Here is a 12047-nt window from a genome sequence, read left to right as displayed (position 1 = left end):
GTTCCAGACCGAACTCAATTATGACTTTCTGGAGGTTCACGACGGGCCTAATCTCCTCTCGCCCCTTATCGCCTCTCTAAATGGCACCCAAGTCCCTCAGTTCCTGTTCAGCAGCGGAAACTTCCTGTATCTTCTCTTCACCACCGATAACAGTCGCTCTAACAGTGGCTTTAAGCTCTTTTATGAAAGTGAGTCGGCCGTCTTTATAAACCCTGTGCCTTTTGCCTGAGAAATGATATTTCAACCTGAATCGTATCTGTTTCTGCACACAAGCAAACAGCTTGAGGATTTCTCTTTGTAGTATTCTGTCTCACTTTCTCCATTTCTTTCCCCTTTTTTTGCGATTTAGTGTGCTTTATTGATTTGACAAAAACTGCTTTCATATTTCCAGACCGTTTGCAGCATTGCTGCTCACAACGATAAATGCTATAAAATAAAACGAAAATAGTTTTTATTTAATTTCATATTGCTGCCTGAGTAAACAAGTATTATTAACAAATATAGTAATGATAAATACAGTTATCAATGCAATGTATTGCAATAATATAATATAATATAATATAATATAATATAATATAATATAATATAATATAATATAATATAATATAATATAATATAATATAATATAATACAAACAATAAAATAAATTCAAGGCAAGTTTACATTGCTTTTTTTTATGTTTACCTCTAATGCACAATACAATTATAATTTTTTTAACTTAATTTTATATTGCTACTGGCGTAAACAAGGATTACTAACAAATACAATAATAATAAATACAATTATCAATGCAATCCAATAAAATAAAATGCAATCAAATGCAATCAATTCAAATGCAATGCAATGCAATAAATTTAAATAAAATAAAAATAATTTTATGTATGTTTACATTGTGTACATTACATTATTTTTGAAACTGTATGTTTACCTTAATGCACAATACAATTTTATTTAATTTTTATACTTAATTTTATAGTGTTGCCAGAGTAAACAAGGATTATTAAAAAACTAAATAATTTTAAACACAATTATCAGTGCAATGCAATGCATTCCAATAAAATAAAAATAAAATCATTTTAGTAAGTTTGCATTGTTTTTTTCTGAAACCATATACATTTACCTTTAATGCACAATAAAATAAAATGATAAAATATTGACTTTATTAACTATTATTAAAAATATCTATTATTTTATCTAATTATTTTAACTTTAAATGATGTCAAATAATCTCTCGTTGTCATTCTCTGTGCTTCAGGCGTCACTCTGGACACTCATTCATGTCTGGATCCCGGTGTTCCGGTAAACGGGATCCGTTACGGCCAGGACTTGGCCATCGGCTCGGTGGTGTGGTTTGGCTGCGAGCCCGGATACAGACTGAGCCACGAGGACCAGTTAGTGTGTGAGAAGAACCACTGGTGGAGCCACCCTCTGCCCACATGTGACGGTGAGCTGGCCTCTCCATCAGACCAGTAAAAAACATTCAACTATTGTAGCATTTTAATTAAAGCCTCATTGTATGAGCCTGTATAATAATTCTCATCACATTTAATTCAGACTGCAAATCTCATCAAAAAACAATTTCTCTCACAGCAGGAAATACCATCAGATCTAAATAAAAACCATTTCTGTTGAAACTGGTTCTTCATGTGACAATATGTAGTTAAAGTTTCATTCAGAACATTTAGAATGTATGTTGGCAAAAAATTATATTGTTTTTGTTTAGTTTATGCATGTATAAATTAATAATAAATACATATCAATGGGATGCCATAAAAAAAAATAATAATAAAAAAAAAAAATCAAGTTTCCATTGTTTACATAATTTTTTTTAAACTGTATGTTTACATAAATGCACAATAAAATTTAATTAAATTTTTTCTACTTAATTTTATAGTGCTGCCAGAGTAAACAAGGATTATTAATTTTTTATAATTTTTTTATAATTTTAAACACAATTATCAGTGCAATACAATGCATTTCAATAAAATAAAATAATTTTAGTAAGTTTGCGTTGTTTTTTTTCCGAAACTGTACATTTACCTTTAATGCAAAATAAAAATAAATAAATAAAATAAATAAAATAAATAAAATATAAAATATAAAATATAAACAAAACAAAACAAACAAATAAATAAATAAATAAATAAATAAATATATATATATATATATATATATATATATATATATATATATATATATATATATATATAATATAATAAATATATAAACAATAAAATAAAAATAAATAAGTTCTGAAACTGTACGTTTACCTTTAATGCACAATAAAATTTAATTTAAATTTTTATACTTAATTTTATAGTGCTGCCAGAGTAAACGAGGATTATTAAATAAAATAATAATTTTAAATCAGTGCAATTATTGCAATCAGTGCAATCAGTGCAATGCAATGCATTTTGATAAAATAAAATAATTTTAGTAAGTTTCATTGTTTTTTTCCGAAACTGTACATTTACCTTTAATGCACAATAAAATAAAATAAAATAAAATAAAAATATTATAATAAATATATAAACAATAAAATAAAATAAAATAAACAACAAAACAAACAAATAAATAAATAAATAAATATATATATATATATATATATATATATATATATATATAATATAATAAATATATAAACAATAAAATTAAATTAAATAAGTTCTGAAACTGTACGTTTACCTTTAATGCACAATAAAATAAAATAAATGTAACTTAATTTTATAGTGCTGCCAGAGTAAACAAGGACTATTAAATTTTTTTATAATTTTAAACACAATTATCAGTGCAATGCAATGCATTTCAATAAAATAAAATAATTTTAGTAAGTTTGCATTGTTTTTTTCCGAAACAGTACATTTACCTTTAATGCACAATAAAAAATAAAAAAAAAATGTAAAAAAAAAAAATAATATATATATATATATATATATATATATATATATATATATATATATATATATATATATATATATATACATATATACACAGTGAGGAAAATAAGTATTTGAACACCCTGCTATTTTGCAAGTTCTCCCACTTAGAAATCATGGAGGGGTCTGAAATTGTCATCGTAGGTGCATGTCCACTGTGAGAGACATAATCTAAAAAAAAAAATCCAGAAATCACAATGTATGATTTTTTAACTATTTATTTGTATGATACAGCTGCAAATAATTATTTGAACACCTGAGAAAATCAATGTTAATATTTGGTACAGTAGCCTTTGTTTGCAATTACAGAGGTCAAACGTTTAGTTTTTCACCAGGTTTGCACACACTGCAGGAGGGATTTTGGCCCACTCCTCCACACAGATCTTCTCTAGATCAGTCAGGTTTCTGGGCTGTCGCTGAGAAACACGGAGTTTGAGCTCCCTCCAAAGATTCTCTATTGGGTTTAGGTCTGGAGACTGGCTAGGCCACGCCAGAACCTTGATATGCTTCTTACAGAGCCACTCCTTGGTTATCCTGGCTGTGTGCTTCGGGTCATTGTCATGTTGGAAGACCCAGCCTCGACCCATCTTCAATGCTCTAACTGAGGGAAGGAGGTTGTTCCCCAAAATCTCGCAATACATGGCCCCGGTCATCCTCTCCTTAATACAGTGCAGTCGCCCTGTCCCATGTGCAGAAAAACACCCCCAAAGCATGATGCTACCACCCCCATGCTTCACAGTAGGGATGGTGTTCTTGGGATGGTACTCATCATTCTTCTTCCTCCAAACACGTTTAGTGGAATTATGACCAAAAAGTTCTATTTTGGTCTCATCTGACCACATGACTTTCTCCCATGACTCCTCTGGATCATCCAAATGGTCATTGGCAAACTTAAGACGGGCCTTGACATGTGCTGGTTTAAGCAGGGGAACCTTCCGTGCCATGCATGATTTCAAACCATGACGTCTTAGTCAGAGCCGTTGAAAAACAGAGTTACGACACTCCCATAGACTGCCATGGAAACTTTGGAATGCGGAAGTAACGCGTGTCGTGGAGCAGCCGATAGTTCCAAACACTGATAGCTCCAGCACTGAACCCCATTCATTTTCAGTGTTTCCAAAGTACGCTCGCTGGTAAGTTGATGAAATTACTGTATTTTTGACATTTGATCGCATTAGTTGTCCTCTCATGAATCTAGTAAGTAGTTGTAATTTATGTAGGCAACTTTAGTTAATGTTTATTGGAAGAGAATAGTTAATTGCGGCAAGCTTACGTGACCAACACTTCACTAACGTTAGCTACCAGTCAGAAATGTGTAAATTCAATACTGAGGTCGTAGTTAAATGTGATGGTGCACTACATTGTATTGAGTTTTTTTTTTTTTTTTTAACCCTATTTACATACATGACGTGGTCAGAATATTAGAAATGCATCTGGATATAAAGCAAATAAGTACAGTAGCACCCTCACAATTAAGACCTCAATGCTAAAACATGTAAATTAATGTACACCTCTATGACAGTATAAAAAAATCCTGAACATTCTAGAAAAGCAGAATTTATGGCTGAGTTTTGTATACGGTATCATAATGCAATAAAAATATAATTTGTTGGATGAGCAAAATAATCATCCAGCTTCTTCCATAATGTTGTTGTGTAAGAATAACCATTTGAATAACAATAGTGGTTTGTATGTATGTATGTATATATATATATATATATATATATATATATATATATATATATATATATATATCATTTTTGTTCTCATTTAATTTCAAATTATGTACAAGAGTACAGAGTCATAATTATAGAAACTGTCAAATGACAAATGACAAATGTCCAAATAGATATGGACGTAACTGTAGGTGTGTACTCTCACTTCTGTAATCTCAGCCTCATGAAAATGTTTAGGAAACACAGGCTTTCAATGTGTATGGGCCTATGAAACGCTCTGCTTCTGGCAGGGGAATGCACTCACCCAAAAATCCAAGTAACTATAGCATTACTTATAGTGTGTAGTTTGAATGCTTGTTATCAATGTATGGCTAAGCATTTGACTGATTCACCACCAGGTCTCCAGATCATCCTACAGCATCGGTGGCAGAATGTAATGCTACTGTGAACACTTGTATTCCTCTTCTGGCCTGCTTTCTGCCATCTTTCTCTCCCCGTAGGAAGTCGAAAGAGCATTCAAGGAAAACTTAACTACCCTCTCCCAAGATATAATAATTAAATGTGTTGTTGAATGCAATTGGTTGCCTTGTATATTTTTTACGGTTAACCCAACTTCTTTCTTGACTTAATCTGAGCGGTTTTAACTGATATTCACTTGTTGTGCAGGTTTATGTTAATGTATTTTATCAGAACATAACATTAGGATATTAGAAATTATGACCATAGAAGCACGAGAAAAATATATACAGTAAATACTGTAAATGTATTATACCTTATTGGGAGCAGTCCCCCTGCCCTCCAAAATTAAACACAAAATTTTATAAAATTCAAAGGGCTTTATTGACATAAAAGTTTCAAGAACAATGTGTGTGTGTGTGTGTGTGTGTGTGTGTGTGTACACGTACACTACCAGTCAAAAGTTTTGGATCGGTAAGATTTTTAATGTTTTTAAAATAACTCTTCTGCTCACCAAAGTTGCATTTATTTGATTTCACAATATTACTGTTTTTGTATTTTTAAAAACAAAAACAGTATTATTGTGAAACATATTAATGTAAATCATCTGTTTTCTATGTGAATATATAGTAAAGTTATATTAGGGATATTTTGGGGATATTTAATGTTATTCTATCAATCAATAAATTCCACTAGAAACAAACCTTGTTGTATTATTTTATTTTAATTTAATACTGTGAAGCTGCTTTGATACAATCTGTATTGTGAAAAGCGCTATACAAATATACTTGATTTGATTTGATTTAAAGTGTAATTTATTCCTGTGATCAAAGCTGAATTTTCAGCATCATTACTCCAGTCTTCAGTGTCACATGATCCTTCAGAAATCACTCTAATATGATGATTTGATGCTCAAGAAACATTTATGATTATTATTATTAATGTTGAGAAAAGTTATTAACATTTTTTATTTCAGGATTATTTGATGAATAGAAAGTTTAAAAGAACAGCATTTATCTGAAATGGAAAGCTTTTGTAACATTAAACACTACCGTTCAAAAGTTTGGGTCAGTAGGAATTTCTATTTTATTTTAGAAAATAAAAATAAAATAAATCAATACTTTTATTCATCAGGGATGAATCAAATTGAAGGGAGGATTAATTTTAGTATGGCTAATGTACCCCTAGATCCTTTCAAACCATTCATCAGAACACACACAAATACATGCATAGCATACGATGTACTGTGTACAGTATGTTTACATGTAAATGTATACTGAAATGAATCCCGTTAACATAGTTATTCCACTCATTAACCATTTCTCCAGTTTAATTTCAACTGACCACACTGCTAACGATAATGCCGTCTCTCCATCATTACAGAAATCTGCTACAAATGGTTGTTGGTGTAAATGTATTCTACGCTATGGGAGCACCCAATTTCCTTCTAAAATTAAACACAAAAACTTATTAATGCTGTGTTTCTGCTACTCTCCAGAAAATAAATGATATTGTATGCAAGTCATTTAAGTGTCACCGTAATAATCAATGTACATTATGCGTCAATATTTACCGATAATTGCTGCAAATATACCTGCTGCTGTCTGCCCCGCTTAAAATCATTGGCAACGCGGATTTGTTTGGAACTATGCAGAGCTACATGAACCACGTGACCGCGTGGCGGCGAGATCAAAGCGTGTCGCAACTCTCATATTTAACGGCTCTGGTCTTAGTGTATTACCAACAGTAACCTTGGAAACGGTGGTCCCAGCTCTTTTCAGGTCATTGACCAGCTCCTCCCGTGTAGTTCTGGGCTGATTTCTCACCTTTCTTAGGATCATTGAGACCCCACGAGGTGAGATCTTGCATGGAGCCCCAGTCCGAGGGAGACTGACAGTCATGTTTAGCTTCTTCCATTTTCTAATGATTGCTCCAACAGTGGACCTTTTTTCACCAAGCTGCTTGGCAATTTCCCCGTAGCCCTTTCCAGCCTTGTGGAGGTGTACAATTTTGTCTCTAGTGTCTTTGGACAGCTCTTTGGTCTTTGGCCATGTTAGTAGTTGGATTCTTACTGATTGTATGGGGTGGACAGGTGTCTTTATGCAGCTAACGACCTCAAACAGGTGCATCTAATTTAGGATAATAAATGGAGTGGAGGTGGACATTTTAAAGGCAGACTAACAGGTCTTTGAGGGTCAGAATTCTAGCTGATAGACAGGTGTTCAAATACTTATTTGCAGCTGTATCATACAAATAAATAGTTAAAAAATCATACATTGTGATTTCTGGATTTTTTTTTAGATTATGTCTCTCACAGTGGACATGCACCTACGATGACAATTTCAGACCCCTCCATGATTTCCAAGTGGGAGAACTTGCAAAATAGCAGGGTGTTCAAATACTTATTTTCCTCACTGTATATATAAACAATAAAATTAAATTAAATAAGTTCTGAAACTGTACGTTTACCTTTAATGCAAAATAAAATAAATGTACTTAATTTTATATTACTACTGGAGTAAACAAGTATTATTAACAAAAAATGTAATAAATGCAATTATCAATGCAATGCAATAAATAAAATGCAATCAAATAAAATATATGTTGGCAAAAAATTATAGTGTTTTTGTTTAGTTTATACATGTAGCGCCTATTATTGTCTATTGTGTCAAAAGAATGAATACATTACATTCCCATCCATATACATTATTTATAGAGGCTGAAGTGTTACAGAATGTTCTGTTCTTAAAAAGTCTGTGACTAAGTTCTCAAAGTTTTGTATTTTTCATGAGCAGCTTTGGCACTATGAGAACTGACAAGCGTCTCCGTCTATTCAATTAGACATAATGATCAGCTAAAATGTTAATTATGAACCAGAAGAACCCCTTGAAAATGTTTAGTTTGCTGACTAGTGCTCAGGACTCAAGACATCTAGTTCACTTTCAGCATGAAACTGATACTCTAATACTCTAATAATTTATTGAAATTAAGTGTTACCGTCCATTCTGTTGACTTTAACCTTCGGGTAAAATGTTCTTATTTCCAAAAGAACACTCATCGCATGTCTGGCCCATTTGGCATATTAAATTTTAATGAATCCATGTCATTCTGAATGAACTGAATGTGGACGTAATATTTTGGGTACTTCACAGTGCCAGAGGGAAGAAAGAAAGAAAGAGATTTAGGCAGATGTTGAGCCCGAGGCGTTAGACTCTTTCATCGTCTCACAGGGAGTGACGCTGACATTCATTATCATTAAAGGTGAAGTCGCTGAGGAAATATGCATTCATTCCTTGAATTCTGAAGTTGCATGAAAGCCCTTTAGTTAAGAAAACGCTAAGTTATAAGGTTAAGGGTAACTTTAGTGAAACACGCGGTGCAAGAATAAACCTAGGGGCCACTTAAACATCAAAGGGGACATATCATAAAAATCTGACTTTCTCCGTGTGTCAGTGCTGTAATCGGTGCTTCTACCAACACAGAGAACGTGTAAAGTGAAACCCAGTAACTGTGTTCTGGTGAGCCTTTCTCTGCAAGCGTGTTATAAAATAAGCCGATCAGATTTCGCTCTCCTTCTGACGTATGAAGAGGATCTTATTATAATATTACCGGCCCTTAATCTGCACGTTTACACACACCAGCCGACATTTGGTTCCACAAGCGACAACAGAGACCAGTTCTAACGCAATGATGAAGATCCAGCAAAGCCTGAAGCTGTTCTGTGGTTGAGCACAGACGAGCACTGAACACTATTGACCAGAACATGTCACCGCTGTCTAATAAAGACCTCAGGAACTGTGGACACTTGTGGAGAAGTTAAACATGATGATGAGATGATCAGTGTAACTCCACAACAACTACAGAAATGTCTCCACTAACATTCAGAAGCTCTTCCTGAGTCTCTCCGTAAGGCTGCACTCGCTCCTGGTGATTCTGGGATTCTGGATGAGTGAGATTGGCCTGTTCTGTTATTGCTGGAGTTTCTGAAGCTCGTGTAAAGGCTCCGCCCTCTTCTGAAGGCGGAGCTAAAGCTCATTTGCATTTAAAGGGACACACACACAAACGGCGTGTTTTTGCTCAGACCCAAAAAGAGGCAAATTTGACAAGCTGTAATAAATGATCTGGGGGGAATTATGAACTGAAATTTCACAGACACATTCTGGGGACACCATAGATTTATATTATATCTTGTGAAAAGGGGCATAATATGTCACCTTTAAGGCTGTTGTTAAGCATTTTCCCTTAATGACTTGAGAGTTCCCTTATGCATTGCAACAAAGCCCTTAACAACCATTTAGCCCTGAAAAAAGGGACTGAAACAGGTCGTCTGCTTAACTCAAGCACAATGGATGATTTTATGTTAATCGAGGAGGAGGAAGTAATGTGCATTTTTAGCGATCAAAATAAGCCTGTGGAAAGTATGACGTGAAACTAAAATTGAATGAACGCCAACGTTTTCATCACTTCCTCTCTGCACTTGAATTAATTATCCCATGCCAGGCTTTCATCTGCAAGAGTGACTGATTATAGCGGATGGCTTGGGTGTTTTTCCCCTGTTTTTTGTTTTGTTTTTTTAAGAAAAGCTTTTTTTTGTCTATGGTCTAGTGTGATTTGAATTCCTGCATTTTGTTTGCAGAGAGGCTCCGCCCACACACTCTTCTGATTGGCTGTGGTTTGTGATTGATTTGGTTGCGAGTGCAGTGAGCTTGCAGAGAGACTTCGCCCACACTCTCTTCTGATTGGCTGTGATTTGTGATTGATTTGGTTGTGAGTGCAGTGAGCTTGCAGAGAGACTCCGCCCACACTCTCTTCTGATTGGCTGTGGTTTGTGATTGATTTGGTTGCGAGTGCAGTGAGCTTGCAGAGACTCCGCCCACACTCTCTTCTGATTGGCTGTGATTTGTGATTGATTTGGTTGTGAGTGCAGTGAGCTTGCAGAGAGACTCCGCCCACACACTCTTCTGATTGGCTGTGGTTTGTGATTGATTTGGTTGCGAGTGCAGTGAGCTTGCAGAGAGACTCCGCCCACACACTCTTCTGATTGGCTGTGGTTTGTGATTGATTTGGTTGTGAGTGCAGTGAGCTTGCAGAGAGACTCCGCCCACACTCTCTTCTGATTGGCTGTGGTTTGTGATTGATTTGGTTATGAGTGCAGTGAGCTTGCAGAGAGACTCCGCCCACACTCTCTTCTGATTGGCTGTGGTTTGTGATTGATTTGGTTGCGAGTGCAGTGCACTTGCAGAGAGACTCCTCCCACACTCTCTTCTGATTGGCTGTGGTTTGTGATTGATTTGGTTGCGAGTGCAGTGACCTTGCAGAGAGACTCCGCCCACACTCTCTTCTTGGCTGTGGTTTGTGATTGATTTTGTCGCGTGTCTGGTGTGGACACAAATTGCTTGTCTCTGTAATTGCATCGTGTCGGGTTAGGACACAGTGTAAGAGTATGTGTATTGGAATACAAGCACTTAAAATGTTTGCGAATGTAAGCTCAATTTTAAAATGATTTTCTGTTCCATCTCATGTTGTTGTCTTTTGCTGTTGCTAGTTTTCACAGTCGAGTCTTAGCATGAGACGTAAATGTTATTTCTTTGGTTTGACCATTACTCAAGATCTATATTTGCCCCAATCAATAGCTTAAGCCCTGCCAAGATAATGCCACCAGCCTATCGCAGCTTTCGCTTTCTTGAGACACTTTGAGTCGCTCTTCAATTGACAGATTGTGTTCAGAAGAAACACAATTAGAAATGAGCCATGAGCTTCAGATTCCCCGATTGCACATATACATCATCAAGAGTCTGTCCAATGCATGCACAGTTCTGCAATTTCGCTTCAACATTCTATGTGTTAGCACAACATATAGCAGATGGTTTTGTTAATGTTTTAAAATGTGTCCAAAATCACTCTTTTATTTTGGACACAAATCTGAAATATTCAATAGAATAGAATGTGAAGAACATGAAGTACTTTTTAATGTTTCATTATTTATGCATCATTTATGCATTCGGCAGACGCAAGCATTTTTTTAAAATGGGTTCATTTTATATAAATTTATGTGAAATTTGATTAGCCAGGTTATAAAAAGAGCCAGCCATTACGAAAACAAACCAGAATACATTTTTGGAAATCATTATTAAAACCATTCTTACATAAATTGTCGTATTCAGTTCAGTGTGACAATTCACGTGCCATTCCGAACACAAATTTCTGTGCAAATTGCTTAATTGTGCAAGCTGTTAGTAAATCTGGCCCTAAGTTTTAAACTTAAAGTTCCCTTATTATGCTCTTTTAAAGGTTCATAATGTTGTTTTGGAGTCTCCTACAACAGGTTTACATGCATCCAAGTAAAAAAACACTTTAATTTTCTCATAATATACATCGCAGCATCACTTAATTTCTTGAAGAGTCTGAAATGGTTCGTTTGAAGACTCAGTCTCTCTAAACTCCGCCTCTCTGAGAGCTGCTCTGCTGTGATTGGTCAGATGGCCCAGTCTGCTGTGATTGGTCAGAAACCAAACGCTCATTATCATATCTGAATCTCAACTCTTGATCACAGTGATACGAACAGTAACGATGGCGTGGGTTTTACCTTGTCAGCAGAAAACAGCGTCTTCTCGACACGAACAACACGAACCAAACTCTTCCAGTCTCAGATACACTACAGTGTTTGAGGGCGGGGCCAAGAGACGCTGTTCATCCAATCAAGACCAGAGGCTGGCATTATGCAAATAAGTTACATTGTAACAGGAAGTGAGACTGGAATTACTGACTCGTTTCAGCAGTTCAGAATCAATTCTTTTAGAAGACGATAACTTTATTTGTCGTGCACTTTGAACTTTCATGGACACAGTAAAGTGATTGTGACCTTTCCTGGAGAGAACGGCAGGTGTAAAGTAGCTCAAAGGGATTTCTCGTTACTCTCATTAACCTTTCAGTGGTATTTTTACTCGCGGTGAAGGTTAGTGAATTCCCTGAGCTGAAC

The 12047-nt window shown here is 35.0% G+C and overlaps 1 protein-coding gene across 1 annotated transcript in view; it reads left to right on the top strand.

Moving 5' to 3' along the window:
* csmd3a (CUB and Sushi multiple domains 3a) overlaps nt 1–12047 on the top strand; it is a 332667-nt gene that overhangs the window by 109752 nt on the left and 210868 nt on the right. Inside the window, exons 17-18 of the mRNA XM_084089625.1 lie at nt 1–188; nt 1256–1444. Coding sequence (XP_083945751.1) covers nt 1–188; nt 1256–1444 — 377 coding nt within the window. The remainder of the gene's footprint in view (nt 189–1255; nt 1445–12047) is intronic.

The sequence above is a fragment of the Abramis brama genome, assembly GCF_963993115.1.
Source record: "Abramis brama genome assembly, chromosome: 17".
NCBI lineage: Eukaryota > Metazoa > Chordata > Actinopteri > Cypriniformes > Leuciscidae > Abramis > Abramis brama.
The sequence above is the reverse complement of the archived record's forward strand: the minus strand, read 5'-3'. Positions and strand labels throughout refer to the sequence as shown.